This window comes from Monopterus albus, unplaced genomic scaffold, assembly GCF_001952655.1.
Source record: "Monopterus albus unplaced genomic scaffold, M_albus_1.0 scaffold20.1, whole genome shotgun sequence".
Lineage (NCBI taxonomy): Eukaryota > Metazoa > Chordata > Actinopteri > Synbranchiformes > Synbranchidae > Monopterus > Monopterus albus.
In genome coordinates this window covers 821,985-843,140 of record NW_018127900.1, presented here as the reverse complement: position 1 = coordinate 843,140, position 21,156 = coordinate 821,985, and the positions used below count along the sequence as shown (strand labels likewise).

At 38.3% G+C, this 21,156-nt stretch overlaps 1 protein-coding gene across 2 annotated transcripts in view; it reads right to left on the bottom strand.

Annotated features, from left to right (window-relative positions):
- Positions 1 to 1,142: 1,142 nt before the first annotated feature.
- The window catches only part of ipo11 (importin 11), a 108,758-nt gene continuing 88,744 nt past the window's right edge, over positions 1,143 to 21,156 (bottom strand). The window contains exons 29-30 of one of the 2 annotated variants that reach the window (XM_020593722.1): positions 19,959 to 20,043; positions 1,143 to 3,148 (exon numbers count right to left, since the gene is read on the bottom strand). In XM_020593722.1, coding sequence (XP_020449378.1) covers positions 2,984 to 3,148; positions 19,959 to 20,043 — 250 coding nt within the window. In that variant the 3' untranslated portion in view covers positions 1,143 to 2,983. Of the gene's footprint in view, positions 3,149 to 17,114; positions 17,562 to 19,958; positions 20,044 to 21,156 lie in introns of those variants that run through there. The other variant, XM_020593723.1, reaches the window with a different exon arrangement.

The following is a 21,156-nucleotide window of genomic DNA, read 5'->3' as shown; positions in this document are numbered from 1 at the left end:
GCTTCACAACAACTTCGTGACTGTTCTTGAATGGCCCAGCCAGAGCCCTGACTTAAACCCAATTGAGCATCTCTGGAGAGACCTGAAAATGGCTGTCCACCAACGTTTACCATCCAACCTGACAGAACTGGAGGGGATCTGCAAGGAGGAATGGCAGAGGATCCCCAAATGCAGGGTGAAAAACTTGTTGCATCATTCCCAAAAAGACTCATGGCTGTATTAGTTCAAAAGGGTGCTTCTACTAAATACTGAGCAAAGGGTCTGAATACTTATGACCATGTGATATTACAGTTTTTCTTTTTTAATAAATCTGCAGAAATGTCAAAAATTCTGTGTTTTTCTGTCAATATGGGGTGCTGTCTGTACATTAATGAGGAAAAAAAATGAACAAATGATTTTAGCATATGGCTGCAATATAACAAAGAATGAAAAATTTAAGGGGGTCTGAATACTTTCCGTACCCACTATATGTACCCCACATGATGATTGCAATTGCTTTGGGTTCCCCTGAACTCTTCCTGTAGCATCAGCATATGCTCAAATTTATTTCTCTTGTACTTTTAGTAACAAATTAGTAGCAAAACTAATAAAATTCTCATCAGTCATGTTAACAATGCTAATGTTAGCATTTTGTCCAAAGCACCATTTTCCCAGGTGCAGCCTTAAAGAGGTGCTAGTTTTGCTCTAGACATTTCCCAATTCACATTCAATTAATTTCACTCCCTCTCAGTGGTTATTCTCATGCCATTTTTCTAACCGGTGCAATTTTTTGTTAACTCCCAAATATCTAAGCAAATATTTTCCTCTTATATATGAGCTCAGTCTCAAACTGGTCATAGTTTTTATGTCGGTGCAAGTTATGCTTACCATCATATTGCTCTTTCATTGCACCCAGATGCTCCTCTGTTCTCTTTTTAGTGCCGTCGACATTTAGGTTGGTGCACGTTCTGAGTAACCGTCTCTCTTCAAGTCCATCAATCAGTTATTACTCTGTGTCATGGTGGTCTGATCTGCTTCTAATAACCATACTCTAAAGAAGTGGACAGCAGATAAACAATAGGAAGAACTTAATAGGATTCTTGTTTTCAGTTACATGCATTTTAAAATCAGTAATGAAAATACACAGACTAATACTTAGCCTGATCACTGCATTTTATTGAAGGCTTTGAAAAAAAGCAAAAAATGATAATTTCTTACTGAAACATAAGCAAATTCGTAACCCCAAAACATCACTCTACTGTGTGTTGTGTTCAAAACTCGTCACCCTTAACAAAATATGACTACAGAAATCTTCTACTGTTAAACTAGTTAGGAAATGAGTGTAGTAGTAAGAAAGTTTTTTTTTTTTCTGAGTTTCAAGAATAGGTAAGGCTGAAAGCATAAGGCCATAATTCTGACTGCTACTCAATTCTATCACAGTGTGAAAGAAGCTAATATCAGGATTATCTCCTCCCCAGGAAGGTTGACCAATGAGAGCAAAGACAACCATGTTAATCCAGACGAATAGATTATAACGGCAGTGAGTAGACCCACATTGTTTAACATCTCACTTTTTCCTCCGAATGTCAAATTACAACAAATACATTTTTATAGCATATTTCACATATGCCACATGTATTTCAATTATTAGAGCTTAAGTGCCAATACACAGCAATTTATTACTTTTCTTCATAATATAAGTTTGCTAAATTTCAAAATAATAACCTATGAGAAAAACAGGTCCTTCTGTCAAATCAAATATCAAATCTTCATCTCCACCATTATAAAGTCTTCAACGATAAATCAAATCAGAAAAAATGGCAGGGCAGCCGAGCACCTACACATAGCTTTTTCTAACAGTAATGTATTTTTACTTATAGAAAAAGTCACAGCGACTCAAAATGTGACTTTTTAACAGCCTCTTAGGCCAGAATTCATCAAATGAAACAGTGAAGACAGCTCAATGGCATGTTACCATTTTCAGTCAGTCCTTATATTGTACAAGATAGCACTGAGACGCTATAAATGGCAACAACTCAACATGAGGATCTCAGCGCAACTTCAGCACAATCCTGCTTACACTGCTCCAAGGTCTGATGTGTGAAGATGTACCATTAAGGAAAAGATGAAAAAAAATGTGAAAGTTTTTGGTTGTTAAAGTGCTCCGACACACCACCAATTAGCAGCAGTATGTATATACATAGAAATGTGGTTCAGCACTCCTACAAATAAACACTTAAAAAATAAAATAAAATAAAAATCACCCATTTTACAGTCAAAACTTCTTGACAAATCAAATCAGAAAGAAAGAAAAAACACTTCTCTCAGTAGTTTGACTTGACCTCTGGTTATGACAAAATATTTTTTTTTAAATGAAAGACATCAGCACTGTAAAAATAAACTAAAATTTAAAATATCATCATGCAGAATATCCATACTTTACATACATACAAAATTACATTTCTTTTTTTTCCTCTTATAGATTCTGTAAACACTGCGTTAGGTCCTTCAGGTTTGGTTTGTCCACATTTCAGCTACAATCTGTATGTTTTGCCATAGAAAATAGTCCTAGGCCCTTGCTCTGGCACCTGCAGATGATTTTTGCAGTATACCCCTTAACACCTCTGACTTCTATACAATCCATCCTATTTTCTACCCATTTCAAGGTAAAAACCACAGAAAGAGAAGAAACTAGATTAACTGAATGGAAGCTCTAGTGTGGTGATGTTTTTACCTGGGTGTTTCAAAGAATGTGACTGAACTTTGACATTTTAAAACACCCACAAAAGTATGTAAGGAATCTAGATACGAGAGAAAGGGGCAAAGGGGGTTTAGTTGAGGACAGTCGACAAGGCTAGGTCTGGATATAGATAAGGCATAGCACGGGTAGAGGGTGTCCACATGTTGGGCAGATTGTTAGCCTTTCCAGCACATTTTAAAATGGGGGAGAGGGTAGCATTAGGCAAAGATGTTTGTGTAAGGTAATGAAGATTGTAGATGTGATTCAGAAGCCTTGGAGGAACTCCTGGAGCTGCCTGACAAGCTCTGTGTCCACGCTCTCCATCAGGACCCCAAAGCCCTCGTCCCCCATCAGAGCCTGCTGCGCCTTCAGCTTCTCATAGACAAACTGCTGGAGAGAAACGCTGTGCACCGGGTCCTCCAGGGCCAACTGTATGGGGCAAAGTAAATGAAGAGGGGAAAAAAAAATCAAAAAGACAGGTTGTCACTTGAGGAAGTGTCTCCAAGATAGCTGTACGTGAAAGACCAGGGGTTACACAAAGATATTTTATTTACTGGAAATAAATGAGCTGCCCATATTCTCTCTCATGCACTGTCAGACATACCAGCATTCAAAGTATTTAATCAAAGTGAAATTTCCCTTTCACTGGTAGTACTGCACACTGAATCACAAATCAGATAAATTAAGGCATTTGTCGACGACCTAGATAAAACATTTTACACTGAATTTTTAGGGGGAAAAAAAGCTACAAAAGTGCATGAAAGAACATTCAGGTCATTAAGTAACAGAATTACACTGCTCAACAAAAAGTAAAAACACTACTCACTCTTTATTCTATCAATTAATGTTAAAAGTGGCAATATAACGTACCTGCAAGAGCAGTTGAAAAGGACTTTCATAAATAATATCCTCACTCTATTTTTGTTTGGCTTTGTCAAAAAAGTTTGTGAAAGAAAAAAAAGCAGCTCTCACACTTTACCATTTCCAACGTTGACGTATACATCCAACAAAAGTTGCACTAGAGAAGATAATTTAGTACATGCAGCTGCTGCCATTCATCTTACACTGAAGATAGCACTGGAAAAATAATCCTTGACAGTAGAGTGAAAAGCAAAAAAAAAGTTGGAGGGCTGACACATTTCTGTGGGCAAGAATATGTTATTTAATTTCTGCAGAGGCAAACAACAGTATGGAAAAATTTGAAAACCTGGACTCTGTTAGGAAATAAATTAGTGGGGCATGTAGGAACACCACTCCACAATCCACATGCAGTGTGGCCAGCTTAAAAAATATTTTTCTATATTACCCAGTATTTAAACAAGGTAATTATGATTTTTTAAAAACTGTATGTCGTATATCAGAATTTTACAGTGATACATTTTGTCAGTGTATGGTGTGTAAATGCAGCTTGATTTTGGCTCTTTCACTCGAGTTTGCTTTGATTTCCGCACAGATCAATTATTTTTATCACGTGATGTTGCTTGACCCTCCTCCAACCTTATGAAAGCAGGTCAGAGTAGTGAACTGAAGCAACACACGTTCCCTCAGTGACTGAACTTCCTTTATCATCCAACATTCACAAAGTCACAAACGTTTGGGCAAGCTTGTGTGCTCTTACTCGCACAGAGCCCAAAGATGTGAAAATAAAAATTCTGTGTCCTCTGAGAATCTGAATATTGTAATGACAACTCTTGTTCTCAAGCCAATCACTGGAAAGAATACTTGTCATGCTAATTAGTTTTTTGTCATTACAGTGCAATCAACTTAGTGAAGAGCGACTGTTGAAGAGTGGCTTCATGGAAAAGCTGTCATCTAACCTGCATAATTACCTTTAGCACAAGGACCTACTCAATGGGTGGGTGTGTTTCTGTATAGGACTATCCTCTACTGATGTGTGTATACACACCTCTTTATACTGTAGCAGTGTGCGCACATTTCATTTTGATATCAATGTTGTGATGACATTATAGCACAGTGAGGGCATTTGAACCAGTCCTCAACTACAAAGGGCTGATGGGGAGTTAAGACTTCAGCTGCATTTCCCAGGAACCAAGGCTCATGAACTGTCCCTGGGGTAAAAGACCCTCAGGCACATTGCGATGTGCATTTCCACAACAGGGCCAAAGCCTGGGGAAGTTCCTCTGGTGCAATCAGGGCTCATGATTTAAGATTTAAGGTTAGAATTAGGTTTAGCTTGGGTGTTAGGGACTTGGTTGCAATGGTTACTGTTGGTGTAAGGGGTTATGGAAAGCATTATATTATGGTATGCATCCTCACAGCTACAGTAAAACCAACAAGGTTTATTGTTGGGAGCTAAATATCAAAATGTTTCTCAGCATTTTTTGATCATTATGATCCTCTTAGACATCTAATTGTAAAAACATTCATGATACATGTCTGCACAAATCCCAGTAAATATAGATAATATCAGACTTTAGTTCTGGTCTAGTAGCAACACAGGCAATTAAAAGTCTGAAGGCACAGTGTGTAATGTGTCAACAACAATGTATCCAATTAAAGGGGACTATGTGCATCATATGTAACTGAATGACCCTCTGCACAATGAGAAGAGATTACAAATAAGTGCGTGCATGCCTGTGACAGCGTGTACAGGAATGAGCAGCTCTAAAAGCTAATGCAGAAGTGTAAATTGAAAAGGACAATACAAGAAGAACATGCAACAGATGACTATACAATTAAATCATGATTAACAGACTAAACAGGATTTTATGAGTACACGTGACCTTAAAAGCAAAATGTTTTAGACAGCTGATGACAGGGTGCTGAAATAAAGAGCAAGATGTTTTGTGCTGAGACTGCGCACAAAACAGCACTGATACAAACCAATCTGAAGAGTGGAAGCTACCAACAAGAATGATAACCATGATTTACTGTCATCTCTCTGGGAAAACAGACCCAGAGATGAAAAGATGAGAAGTAGAGGAGAAAGAACAAAAGAAGTACAAGGCAAGAAGTGGTGAGGATGTGACTGCTAAGCAGAGATAATAGGTGAGAGGGAGTTAAGAAAGAGGCAAAAAGGAAATGCAAATCTAACGAGGTAGGAGCATTGTCGTGCGAAACGAGAGGTTACCAGGAACTGGCCCGATGACGTTACAGCAGAGAATACCGTAAAGAAAGCAACGGACAAAAAAAAAAAAACCTGACGTGGGATGCAGAGAGAATGGCAATCACAGCTATCCGCTTTGTTCAAGAAAGAGAAGGGGAGTAAAGAGAGTGGGCAACATGAGAGGAGAGAGATGAAGAGAGACAGATGAAATGACAGGGCCTGTAAAAAACCTCATCTCTAGTCTAATCCCAAACTAATGCTGCCCTTTTACAAAGCAAACTAAATCAGTCCCATGTCATTACTGCAAAACCATCAGCCGGTGCCATGATTTTTAAACTGCTCCCACTAGTGAACACACATCTAGTACACAGACACACAAGTGTGCCAACAACTGAGATATGTTTAGCACCTAAGCTCTCTGAATGACAGGCCCACACAAAGGCAAGCACAGTGGTATTTAAAAGCAGCTACATGTAGATACTGTTTGCATGAGAAAATCTGGGATTAAGCTGTTGCTACAACTAAACAGGTGATCAAATGACAATTAAGAATCTAATTGCTAACCTCTCGACCTCTCCAGTAATTCTTTCATCGCTATTGGCTCTATTCAGTGGAAAAGCACATTTGCACTGTTGCAGGCAGTATCATAGGAAATTAATTGAGGCAGGCAGTTGCTAACTGGAGTTAATGATGCAACCTCTACTTTTTCAGCTTCTTCTCATATCCCATGGTGCCTGATATTTAGCTGCAAACACACTACTGTGCAGGAGAATGTGTGTGTGTGTGTGTGTGTGTGTGTATGTGTGTGTGTGTGAGAGAGAGAGAGAGAACAAACTCATTTTGGTGTAATTAAATGAACTGTGGCTGTATGATGTACGGTATTACAGTGTATACTAATAACTGCATTGTGTAAGCATGATGGTTTAGTGGATTACACTACAGGCAGATGTTAAATTCATCAGTGCATATATGATGACATCTGATACCACACAAAACTCTATACATGCACTAAGCACAAATCAGATGAGATCAATACTGCTCCAAAAGGCCAGAACAGTGTTGTTCTGGATTCTGATTTAATTCTTGTTAAAGACTCGTCTCTCTCTCTCACATACGTCAATTCACCAATAGCCTCACTGACTGTCCTATGTAAACTTTGCTGCTGTTACACATGGAAACCATGGTTACTATGGTGTCTGCACAGCCATTTCTCCAGTTTGACCTTACACAAAATAGATACATCGGGCTGGGCTTCTCTCTGACTCTTCTCTTGGGGCATGAGGTGGACCTTATTAATTAAGTCCCTCAGCTGTTGTAATGTTAATGTGGTACATAGCATGTTACAACTGCAGCAGCTTTACTTCACACTGAAAAAAATCTTTGCATGGGATAGCTAGCTCTTTTCAGGCTGAGAGAAACATTAAGTCCAGAAATAATTTCAAACACTTTTTATTTTGGTATACAATAAATAATTTTAAAAATTTTATTCTTCGGGTGAAAAGTGGGATAAAGGATAAAACTGCAATCACTTTACTGTCAATAAAATGCATTTGCTGAAACTGTTGATTAACATATCAGTTTATTTAAGCCTATTTAAAAAAAATAAGCCAAACGTGGAAAGAAAAAAGTAGTAGTTTAACACTTTAAAAGTTTGGACTGTCAGGGAAGATGACACGGGAGAGTAATGCGGGTGGATGTGTGAGGAAAAGATAAAAGCAACAGAAAGATGGGGAGGAGAAGAGGTCTAATGAAAAAATGTGTGTTTTGCCCTGTGGAATAGTGTAGCTACAACAACATACTAAGTAGAGGGAAACGAGGGAGAGGAAAAATGACCAAGGAATAAAGTGAACGGACAAAACTAATCTGCATGAAGATAAGGAGCACAACCAACCTGAAGGTGCAAAAACCAAATATTCCTGTCAAGGCAAAATTGCAGGTATAGAAAAGATGAGATGAGTGAAGGCTTGAGAAAAACAACAGACATAGGAGTGATGATCGGAGGAACTAACAGAAAGAGAGCGACATCCACCCTGCTGTGGCTTACTGATAAAGGAGTGGTGGTCTTCGTGTCTCAGAAAGAGTAGAAGATAAACGAGACAGGATCAAAACAAAGATACATATAAGAGGTTAAGAAAGTGGAGTAGATGAAGAGGGGGGGAAAGCAGCAAAGAGAGAACAGAGCAGTAGGTGAGATCTGCTTAGAAAATAAAATTTGTAATTAAAACGATGATAATGATGATGATGTGCACCCACAGCAGCAAACGTATGGCTGCTTTTACCTCACCTCTACCTATTTTTAGCACTTGTTCCATCTGTACTGACATTACTAAGATTGTCCGCAGGTAAGAAACGTTTTGGCACCTGCAGTTTTTCTATGAGCAGTGTTGTCATGTGCACAACTGATCTGCGGTGAAAGCAGTTTCACAGCTCCATGATAGTACTGTACCCTCTTCTCAAAATTGACTTGCAAGCCAAGGATGTCCCCTCTCTTTGTGAGATAACCCTAATGGTGCCAACTGGATGGAGAAGAACAGAACCTGGGTACATGCTGAAAGAGTTTTCTAACAAAACTGTAGGTTTAAACAGAGGGGGGATTAGTGTACCTTCAGGAGTTAGATATTATAAAAGAAAAAACAGGTTTGTTGTTCAAAATGGCATCAAAAGCTTCTTCATAAAACAAACCTCAGAAAAAGACCAAAATCACTAATGAAGCGCTGCCAAAGCCCAGGACAGCTTATTTGTGATTGGTTATGCTGCAACACAGAACAGACAACCACACAGCTGGAAACAGAACAAAGCTTTACCCTGATAAAGCCAAGTGGAATAACCACCCATGATTATCAGAAAACCCCATCTTCCCAATCATGGTGTTATCTAGATGGTAGCAACAACACAAAGCAAGAAGTAGAGCTTTACCAATATTCAGTTTCCTTTGTTGTGGTATTTCAGTATTGATGGCAAACATTTTGAAAACCCCTGAAGTGTGGATGTAAAGTACTTCAGTGTGCAAACAACATTCTGAAATTCATTCATATTAGTGAGGACAAGGCCTAAATAACAAGTGGGTCCTAAACTTCAATGACTAGATACTTTGGAACAGAAACAAAACCAAGTGAGACAGAACAGTGAGCTGAGACATAAGGTCATGTACATTCATCAGCATTATTATATTGAGGGACAAAGACTGATCAACCATACAAAAAATAGACAGCAGCATTAAATAATCATCAAGAAAGCCCCACACAAGTGGAATTTAAAAAGCGTAGGACAGGAGAGGTCTGGTCATAGAGAAACAAGGGCAAGAACAGAAGGGGCATGCGAGATACCCCTCTCAAACACACACCTCTCCTTTCCTGAGGTTTCATTAGTTCATGGTCTATTGACTTAGAGGGCGGATTAGAACTTGATTGCAGTAATTTCCTCGCCAAATGAGGCGGCACAAATTGTAATACCCTAATTAGTATTGTACTAGAGGGCGTAAATATAAGAGCCCGCTAGCAGTCTGTCATAAGGGTGCACATATCTTTGAGTGTAGGTGTGCATGCATGTGCATATGTACACAAGTACACGCCACAAATATGGAAGAAAAAAACATAGAAGAGCTATACATTTTAATAGGTATAAGTTCAGTTGAGACAAAAACTTCATAAAGGCTTATATTAATTATTAATTAGTAAAGGCCACTCCACATGGACAGACACACCATCTACTGTACATGGTGGTGGCAGCATTAGGCTGTGGGGTTGCTTCTCAGCAGCAAACCCCCGAAGGGCTGTGAAAGTAGACGGTTAAATGACAGTACATATTTTATACAAAAAATGTGGTAATATGCATTTTAGAGATATAAAACAAATTTCTTTATCGAGTAATTATCATCAGTTGGTTATGAAGAACCTCTGTTTCACAACAAAACAGAATAATCATGAAACCTTAGATGAAAGTTGACAGTCAAAAAAAGTTGATTTGTCTTTGCTTTGATTTACAATGAACCTTCTTATGCTCGTTTCAATTCACATCTTTCATTTAATAAGTCCTTTACTTCTCAGATGTAAGTTGCAACAGATAAAAATTAAACAAATTACTAATTAAATAAAAACTGGTTTGAGGGAGACGTTTACTTGGACTTTGTTGTTGTCTGTTTGTGAACCAGATGAAATGTGTGCCAAAATACTGTAAAACAAATGCATGGAGTCCTCAGCTTCATAATTTTTTGAAACAGCTTAATTTATAATCATGTTCTCAGCAATTCCATGCAAGCTGCTAGTTCCTTTATTTTTATTCCGTTTAAACTCAAACGTAAACAAAATTAGTTTGAGAATGACACTATAGAACCTGCAGGATAGTCTTGATTGTCTAATAAATGTCTATAAATCATTCTGGCAATTTAAAACAACTTATTTGACTTGAGTTTAAACCTTCATGCTGTTCTAGTAGATTTGTCAGAGCGATTGGCTGCAACTCTGGGGATTCTTCCAACTGAGGCTTTGAGTAACAAGATGGGTCAAACAGTGATATGCAACATCCTGTCTGAAATCTGCTGTGCCATCTGGCAGGCGCTGAAGGACCCATTTCTGCATTAGGAAGATGGGACTCAGGAGTGGAAGGATGCAATCAGTGACTTTTGCAGTTTGAAACTTATTTAAATGCCATAAGGGACACTCATAATAGTATCATAACTACATCGAAATATTTTCATGTCAATTCGAGATAAGTTTTAAACCGAAGATTTAACATTAATGATGTCAACAGAAATTAGTGCAACAATGTTTATTGTGTAGGCATCTCCAAGCGCACCAGCTATTTTGGTTAAACACAGTAGACAGCTGTGCGTAATGGCACAGCATTTCTCAAATCAGTGGGTGTAGATTTATCAACATACTGTACGAGTGGCCGGCTGCCTTCAGATTACTGCAGGGATTTAATAAACTGAAAGATGAGCTTTTCGCATACAGTACAAAATAAAGCAACTGTGGACAACAGATACGCATATAATTTTTTACATGCCTCTACTGGCTAGAGAGTGATTTGTTAAAATGATTATCTACTCACATTCCGCCATCGCTGCACATTCACTCCATGTATTTAGTTTGCTCTTGTTGATAAAATCATGAAAGCGGCAGTCACTGGAAACAGATGTGGTTCTAAGATCTATTCTTAGCGCAAAGTCTAACACTGCCCACCACTGCCTTATGTGAATCAACCTTTCACCTGTGCAGTGTGTACTCTGCATTTTACACCAAATACTACACAGATGTGCAAAGCAAACTTCTAGGGTCAAGAAATTACCGGAGTGTTGGAGCACTGCTTTTCCTGATCATTGCACAGACAGACAGTCTCCACATATAATGATTATTGAATAAAAAGTGATTTTGAGGCCCCCTATGAAGTGTGTAACCGCTACTAGTACCGTGAAGCAATGTTTTAAAGGTGTAGGTCCACCACCTTGCTTGTAAAATACACACATTTGATGCTATTATGCTTGTAAAGAGGTGCTGCAAAGTCACCATAGTAAAAGTTTCATCTCCAGTCCAATTTCCACACTAGGAATGAGTATTACCCCACTTTTTTTTAAACTTCCAGCCTCTATACATGGCTCTGCTCAGTCCTTCACATACTGACTCTTAAATAGGCAATTTTAATTTGTTCTAGGAATGCTGCTTGTATTTTAAAAAAGGCAGACTACACCCAAACTACCTGGGTTCATGGATGCTAACTGGGAACATTCTCCAAAGTAAGAAGTTTCTCCAAATGAATAACTTGTTATTCAAAATGCCTGTACTGTCTCTTATGCAGCCATCTCTTCTATGGCCACAGCTTCAATCTCCAACAGGCTTTACATGAATGAACAGGCTGAGACATGTAACAACGTTGCCTTACAGCTAATTTAGACTTGTCCACAACTGTGTGTGGGCATCGATGTGTACCTATGCAGCAAAGGGGTTTATGGGTAAACATAAGTCTCTCACTGTTGTAGCCGACCTGCTGTACACACCTCCCAAATCTCAACTATGCATTGCGTGAAGCAATGCATCCTGCACACCAAATGGTTGATCCAACTCTGCTCTGACAGAGACATAGCTGCCTGCTAGTCTACTAGCTGGTACTTACCTCTCTGAAAATATCCGAGCAAATTGGCATTACTTGGCTAGACTGACCACCTATTCTCAATCTAAATGGTTACATGCTCGCCTGAAAAAAATACCACTTAAAAACGTGGCATAATACCAGTTCTAGGAGGGCAATTATAACAGCTTTGAGCCTGGCTCAAAATCTCTATTATTTCCATTTCCTGACATTTTCTTCTTTTCTGTACTTTGATGTGTGAGGTTCATACAGATATAAATGAAATGCAACTGTCTCTGAACAACAGACGCATTTTCCAGTATATGCAGTAATGCAGAAGTCTAAAAACAGCTTCAGCTGAGAGTCTAAGTATTTCATCAACATCAACCAATAGGCAAAATACACACAGGCCTTGCTTGTCTTGACCTACGGTAAAGTAATGGTGCCGTTAGGTGTCATCTTATATGCATTGTTAACAAAATCCTTCTAAGTGCAGAAAAGCAGATGGCCTGCAAGTCAACTAAATTACATATGGTGATTATATAATTTAACAAACACTGGCGCAGACGTATGTGGGCAAAATGATTTAAAAATTCCCTTTGGTGCATGCATTACATTTTAATATCTGGCTACGCTTTATTACAGCAGATGTGACTCTTGTTAAGATGCCACCATGGAACAACTTAATCAGTATGACAACACCAACAATAAATGTTTAGGCCTACTCTAACAGTCATCTCACAATCTGTAAAGGACCCACACACACTCGCAAATGTTGTCATTTATGCTGGCTGATTAGACCTTTGTTAAGGTTGAAGATGGGCCAAGCTATGCTGGAAATAAGTCCAGTCACTGAACTCCACGTATTTTACTAATAAGTGTTATTTTTGTGATTTATAATTAAAATCTCCTGTGTGGGTTTATCTCGGGTGTGTATAGACTTTGACACTTTTCATGCCAGACATTTTGACACGTCACAGCAGGAAAAACACAGGTGCACTTAATAGCATTAAAGATGAAAGAAAAAAAAACGATAATGGAAAATGATGGTCCTGGTATTGTGCATGCTGGCTCATAGCTTACTGAGACACTTTACAGAACTGAGTCATTATTAATGCTAATAATTACACCTGTGAATTTCCTGCTTTAAATCAAAACGTCTTCTGAGAAAAAGATCTATATTGTCATAGAGAATAAAAAAATGTCACAGCTGTGAAAAAGCACATACTGTGTAGTACAACAATCTAAATATTGTGTCAGAAATACATTGCATCACTGCGTTAGACCTCTTTGTTACCACCCTCAATAGTGCTGTTTTATCAGCGACACTGAGCTGACATTGGCTTGCTCTAGGTCGCTGTTTCATGATTATTCTGCATACCCATATTGTGGTATATATTCAGTGCCTTGGAAATGTTCTTGCATTCTTCACCTGACTGGAACTTGGCATAAAAAGATTTTGTCTTTATGAGGCAGCTGATATTTTCCTTTTTTACTGTGAACTGGACTGTAGTTCTGACCTTCCAGATACAGGTGTGCTTTTTCTATAATCACTTATCATACCTGCTAATTACCTGACCCACTGTGCTTGCTATAACATGTTTTATATCCAAAACAGGTCAACAACTCTTAGCTTGAAACTCCCAGTACTCTCATGATCAAATGGCTGTAGAGCTCAGAAGTGGCAGAGATGGATACCAATTCTGAAAGCTCTGCAAACCTTAGGCAGCACAATGGAGACTCTTTATATCTCGTGCTGCAAAATAACACTGTCCAAAAAGCCCGTTATTCAACAAAACCAAATTATGCTGACACAGATGGTCTGTGTGAGACTAGGAGCAATAATAAAGCAAAAATAGCATGTCCTCAATGCTTTGTTCGGCCCAGAATGAACTGATATCTGGAATTCATTTCCTATAAATACATACCTCTGATTGTTCAGTAAAATGTAAAAATATTCACTGACAACAACAAATTAATATCTGTAAGTTAAGACCTTTAGCACTCTGAACAATGATGGCTACTAGGTAACTATGCAGCTAGTATTGATTTTCATAATTTCTTTTATTAAACATCAAAACATGCACATTTCATGGGTTTGCCAATTGAGGAAACAATTAGTCGTGTTGTTAATGTACACAGAACAATGAAATGAAATAAAATGGAGTGGCACTTTCACATTCAATTATTGCATGTTTCCCATTCACAGCTACGGGGCAAATGTACTGGGTATGGTATACTTCTTCATCTTCTTTTCAAATTTCTAAGCATGCAAATATACAATAATGGCAATACTTTTTTAAAGTCCCATCAGATCAGAAAGTTTTACTGAAGGAGGTTCTCGTAGTACTTAAGGTCCAATTGAATTACATGGGCAAGGAACTGATCAAATATTAGTCAATTATACTCCACACAAGAGTTGAGAGAATCTAAGAGAAAATAAACTTATTTTATGTTTTATCAGTTCCAATGGTCAAAAACTTCAAACCCCTGTTACTTAAGAAAAAAGTAAAGTGAACACATAAGCACAATATATGTTTTGCAGAGTTAGATGCACAAAATGGAATTTGTCATAGACCAATAAGCATTTTGCTATTCCTTTTGTCTAATAAAGTAAAATAAAGGGAAATTAATTTATTTGTTGTCCTGTGTTTTTGAGTTTGACACCCTAGAATTGCCTGATTCGGAGGAATTTCTCCACAAGTGATGACCTTTATCTAGCATCATGGAGCAGTGAATGCCTCCATTACATTAAAAATATGCAGGTTACACTGACAAAATTTTTGTCATAGACACTACACTGAATTTAGGACAAAATTTCTACAGCATGTCAAGCTTTCTTTTAGTACATTCTTGAATGTGGTTAAACTATTATTTGACTCAATTTCTCTTTTGTAGCTTTTAATTTGAGCTGCAGAGCCAGCTTCTCCTGTCATAAGAGAAGTTTTTGACTTAAAAATAATCATCTTCATATCTGAAAACAACTGTTCTGTATTTGTGCATGTAATGTTTATAATACTTTCATAAGAACCACCCATTATCAATATAAAAATACCAATCCCAGAAAAACGCACATTTGAAAATCAATTTATTAGCCCAATAGCTTGGGACAAAAAGAAAACTCATTAGTTACACATCCTGAGAAAATGCTATAAATGACTAAGTCAAGCATCTTGTTCAAATAATTTAAAACATCAAACCGTAACCACCAGAGTACACTGGCACTGAGGGTAAGCTGCAAAACAGCTATGGTATAATACCCACCTTCTAGCTTACACGCAAGTGGCATAAACCACAATGCAAGATAACAGCTTGTATTTTGGTCCATGTTTGGCCATGAGGAAACACATCATACATGGTCTCTAACGCTATTCAGTGATCAGATTTAACATCCTGTCTTCTCATTATGTCCCAGTAATTCCTGTACAATTGCATGTATTAGGGCATCTTTGTCTTTTCATGTGGGAATGTGCACGTACATCTGTGTGTATCTTATGAAAAAAAAAAAAATTCTCTCAAGTGAGCATGTGCCACCATGGCACAACAGACGAAGCCCATGTTATTAGTACCCAGTGGAGAAAAGCTTTGATGTCACCCAGCCTTCTTCTTCTTTGATGGTGCTGGCCTTGTAGATGAAGCACAAGAATCAAATGATGCATTATGGACCAAGGCCCAACCATAGCATCAGTTAAGTCCAGTTTGGTTGCCTGGAACGCTGAGCTCAGTGTGGGGGCATACCCACAATATAGTGTGTGTTGTGGTCACAAGTCCAAGATACATTTTGAAGGGATGTTTTATATGTTTTTTTTTTAAATATTCTGAGTTCCTCAGAATATTCTTAATAACTAACTTTGATTTCCAGGCATTGAGGAGCTGAATCTCCCTGCCCACTTTCAAACGTAGAACTTGGCTCTAAGGACTTCTCTTTCGTTTCAGCTGAAGACTCTGTATGCTAATGTGCTCTAGATTTGATGATGTGAAATTATATTAACCAAAAGTTGTGTGAAATGTCAAAACAAACGTTTAGAGATGTTTTAGTAAAGCTGATGATTTCTGGACATACAGTACTTCAACTCAACCACTGCATGAAAAAGACTTCTTCCTTAACTTCTCCTTCTAACAGTGGAGATGTTGTCCTAATGTAAAAATGCAAAAATCTAGGATACTCCTACTACGTGCAATCTAAATGTTTTAGTTTTTTATTATGATTGTGTGCTAATAACAATTGTGCTTATGAGCCAAAAGGCTACTTTGTCTCTACATCATATTTTATAAGACCTTTCAGAGGTTTCATTCTGATTCCAAGTGAGATTGGAACACTCCATGTCAGACACTACTGTTAAAACATATGCGGTACTTATAGGGTGTATTATGTACAAATCCCAAGAGCATGACATAACGGAGTCCTACAAACATTTTTAGTTCCCATTTCCAGAATAAGCCACATCATCTAATACACATGTACTCTGAGCACTATGTGGGTAGGTCCTAGTCTGCACAGCTAATATTAGCTCAGCGGGTTAAAGAGTAACTCTACATTGTATTTTCTGTGCTGCACATAACATATATATTGCTGCAGGGTGTTAATACTGAGATATACCACTGTGTAAAAACTGCTTTTTCTTCTCAAAAGGAGCTTATATTTATCTGCTTGAAAATAAAGACCAGGTGTATTTAAGCTGCCAAAGCATGTACAATATGGAGTACACAGACTGATGAAAGTGTCAGCTTGTGCATCTCATACATAGCTGCTCAGAGCAGACAGAAAAAAACCTCATAGATGAATGTTTTATTCCTCTTCAGTGGCAGAACACAGAACATACAGGGCCTGCTGATACCTGCTCAGAACTTCACGGGATATTAAGGGCTGATGAACAGTAACGTTAACTGCAAGAAACAGCACGGCTGCAAATAAGTACTGACTCTCCCCACAGCCACACCTGAGACCAACACAGTTCCAGTAGAGAGCTGCCAAAGGTTTCATTTAGTGGCTGTCAAAAATCATTAGCTTTCACACTGTCAGCAGTGACATTAGTAATCTGCCATCATTAAAATATTATCAATAAACACAGCATAATGTCAATTTGAACCATCTAGCTAATTACTTTTTAATCAAATTATGTATAGTATGACACTCTCCCAAATGTGAGATAAACCCGTCAAATTTTAAAAAATGTAACATTTATTTTGAATCTAAGTTCTGAGTAAATTTCAAGCACTTTAATAATTATGTTTTCAATAGTACAATTCTAAAATAAATTATGACAAGTTCAACAGCCTGCCCCCATGATTTAGCGGTTAAGATGCTGAACATGAACCACAATGTACATGGTTCAAATCCAGCCCTTTGTTGCCATCTCTCTCTCTCACTCACTCAAACATCTCTGTGCTATAACCCATCTCTTAAAAACCTGTATTTCTCCACATACACCACCTTTAGCCAGTATATAGTGAATTAAAATATTGATTACATATGTATATTGCACATATTTACTCTGCCTTTGCAGCACAAACAGCTTTAAAAACACTTTAATGTAGTCAGCCTAACACTAAAATAAAAGAGCCACTGTAGGAAATGCAAATTTGTGACTGTGATTAGGGTAATGTTGGAGTGTGTGGGGAGGACCAGTAATCGAGGTATTTTCTCCTTTTCCCCTGAATTCACTCAATCTTTTATGGAGAGTTCCGGCTGTCCAGGAAGAAGCAGCACAGCTAATTCAACAAGACAAAATGGCACAACCATACAAATATCATGAGTGTTATGGGACTGCTTGATTAGCAGAGGCTACACAAGAAGGAGGTGAGGAAATACCACAAAGCAAGTGAATGGTGGCAAAAATTGGCTTTTTTTTTTTTTCTTTCATACTGGCTCGAATTTATTTTTTGTGTATGGCTACATGTGCTGGTACCCTGTCAAATCAATGAAACTATGCTCCATTCTTCCTACAAAAGTGTTTAAATTAGAAGCTTGTGCATAGCTGCCTTTGGATTGCCACAAAAAATAAACTGTGAATAGAGATCAATTTCATATTTCTTACCCTTCAAAAATCTTTAAAAATGGTCTGAACAAAATTATCAGTACCTGTTAGAAATGATAGCCTATTAAATTAGTGGTCTGTAGTGATATTTCATGTAAACTACTGTACTTAAATTCATTCAGCCCAGAGAAGTCATCATTGTACTGTTTGGTATCACTTAGTGCAGTGCACGATGCTGAACATACAAGAGAAAGAAGAGTGTTTTCTGAGATAAGGAAGAAAATAACTGCCAAGCCTGGTCAAGGCAAAGACTATATGATCATCTCCAATTAACTCAATGTACTTATGACCACAGTTTTTAATATTATTAAGAAATTTAAGGTTAATTATTAAATTTAAGCCTATGTATTAGTCTGGCTCTACTAAGCGCAACATTTCTTCCATCTCACTCGAAGTAACTTCACTATTATTTGAATTACAGTAAGTAAGTATTCCACAGTCTACTTTATCATTAACATGCATGGCATCTAAAGGGGAAAAAAAAACACAGTAGGCTCAGTAAGGGAATCTTGACTATCCACACAAGTGCCCGGAGGAGGGTGAGCCCAGTGTCTGTCCAGGACTTTGGTTCCAGACCAAAGCTGTGTATTGAGGTGAGCCCATGTATATCTATTTGGTATTGCTTCACCTACACCACTACCCCAAGCTCCTTCATCCCCAGAAGGGTGACATTTCACATTTCAAGTGCCAGTTTTCATAGCTAGGCCTCTTACCTGCTGACTGACTGGCAATGCATCAGACCCTCACACCTAACCCTAGAGATGGTGGATATACATGGCGGCTTCTGATGAAAGCTACTACACAAGTTTTCATCTAACTGAGTGCGAGTACACAAAAGCATAATGAGGCAATGCAGATGGGATTGCTTTAAATTTAAATGTAAAATGCCATTGTACTGATGGATTCATCACAGATGATGTATTGTTAGTGAGGCACTGATGCATATACAAGAGTTCAAAGTTACTGTTATAAGAAAGTGAACAAACAATATCCTCCGTCTCTCACTACCTCTTTCAGACTAGCACAAACATATGTATTTTTATGCACACACAGACTTTTATACAGATATACACATGGTGTCAGCAAAAGTTCAGAAAGGTCAAGGGTCTCTTTCCTGATCAATTACTGCCTCAAACCGAAAACTGACGTGAGCACACCTTTCACTCGCACACATGCATTCATGCAGACTCCTAGGCACACACACCCACAAGCATTAGGAAGCAGAGAGAGTTGTGACTTTAAGTCTCCTCTTCTCTATTCCCTGGAGCAAAGAGTCAGGGTCTGGGCTGAGGTGATAAGTATGCTGACATACCACCCAGCAAATACACACATACTCACACAGAGAGAAAGAGTTGCACAAAGTTGTACTAAAAAGTAAATACGGTTGTATTGCTTCATTCAAGCACCAATGAAATCTAATTTGTATATAAATTTAATTTTTCCTCAGGCAGTCAATTGGACAAGACCACACACGGGAAGAGACTGCGACATCATAACCAAACAATATATTTCAATAATGTGAATGAGTGTTACAATTTCTGAGTGCCTACAGTGCAACACAGAGTAGTAGAGGAATGCATGCACATACATATGTGTATCAGTGTGCTGTTTAATTAGTATTCATCCCCCATCGAGGGTCCATTTATGGGTACTTAACATCCATGCTTACCTGAAATAGCTTGCAGCATGCGTCTATGACAGAAGCGTGCACCCACTACTGTGCTCTACCTGAAAAGCTGTAGTAGCTATTGAACCTTAGAGGTGGCTCGGAATTGGTGCCTGACTAATGAAGTGACCACCCTTTTTCAGCGCTTGCTTGTGAAATAGTTTGTTTTTTTTCCTGACTTCCAATTACGGGGTTTATTTTTATTGAGTGTTTAAGTTGGTGTTATGAGTGCCTGTGTAGCATAAAGCATATCAAAAGAGGAGAGGACTATTTCTGTGATCAGAGGACAGGGAGAAAGACACTTCAGTACAATTAAAGGAAAGCTTACATTCCTGAAGGTATTTGTCTAAAATGAGAATGGAACAAGAGAAAACATGTCTTACTGACCGACTCTGTTTGACTCACCAGTTTCTTCCTCTTGTCCTGCTCAGTTGGTGGCTCCTCATCATCACTCAACTTGGGCTCCTCAAAATGGCTCATCAGCATGCAGCTGCAAACACAATAATATTCATCTCAGTATTAATAACCACACATAAATCTACACAACAGGAGGCAATTTCAGAACAGGCAACAGGCATGCAAAAAAAGCTGAACCCTCTGGCACTTTTGTTCACATCTCTGTCTGCTACTCATACTGTATAGGTTCATTTGCATGCAGGGAGAATTACAAGGGAAACTTCTGTGCTCACCCCAAAGTCTGTTGATGGCCTTTTATTTCCTTTGTCCTTAACATGCAGCATTTGATAATTAAAAATACAAAATGTCCAACTAAACTCTACCTCTAAACACATTTTTAGCCAGATAACTAACATTTTTATAATATGTCAAAAGACGATAACGACAAGGGGTCACTGTTCAGATTTGTCACCCCAATCTGAAGCTCCCTACACTTTACGGAACTTTACTGTGCGTTTCAGCTCATTGCTGGCCTGCAACTTTACTATTTTGGTTAAAAAAAAAAAAAAAACACCCTGCTCAGCACCAAATGACATGACATGCACATTTCAGTGAATGACTAATGAGCATAGTGGAGCATTTAGCAGCTAAAGAGCCACATATATCCCTCAACTATAAAGCTAAAACCAAATGAATAATGGGCTCCCATTCATCAGGGGGATACAAACATGCCTCCAAATTAATTTTAATGACACTGTTGCTCTGTAATTCTTAGATGTGTACATAAGCAACATAATTACCATATCAACTTAAAAGGTAACGATATGACAATGTAAAAAAAAACCTGCTACTATAAATTTAAAGAAACATTAGTGACAATGTCACATTGGGTACATGTTGGTAAGGGTGTCTTTCTTTCACTGATGTGTCAAAAGCAAACAAAATATGGCCAGTTTTTTTTTTTTCAATTAAAAACATTTTGAATTTTAAGTTTGCTGAAGTCCACGTGTTTCGTGGATCTGGAGAAGGCATTCGACCGTGTCCCTCGCAGCGTCCTGTGGGGGGTGCTCCGGGAGTACGGGGTCCGGGGCCCTTTGCTAAGGGCCGTCCGGTTCCTGTACGACCGGAGCAGGAGCTTGGTTCGCATCGCCGGCAGTAAGTCAGACTTGTTTCCAGTGCATGTTGGACTCCGGCAGGGCTGCCCTTT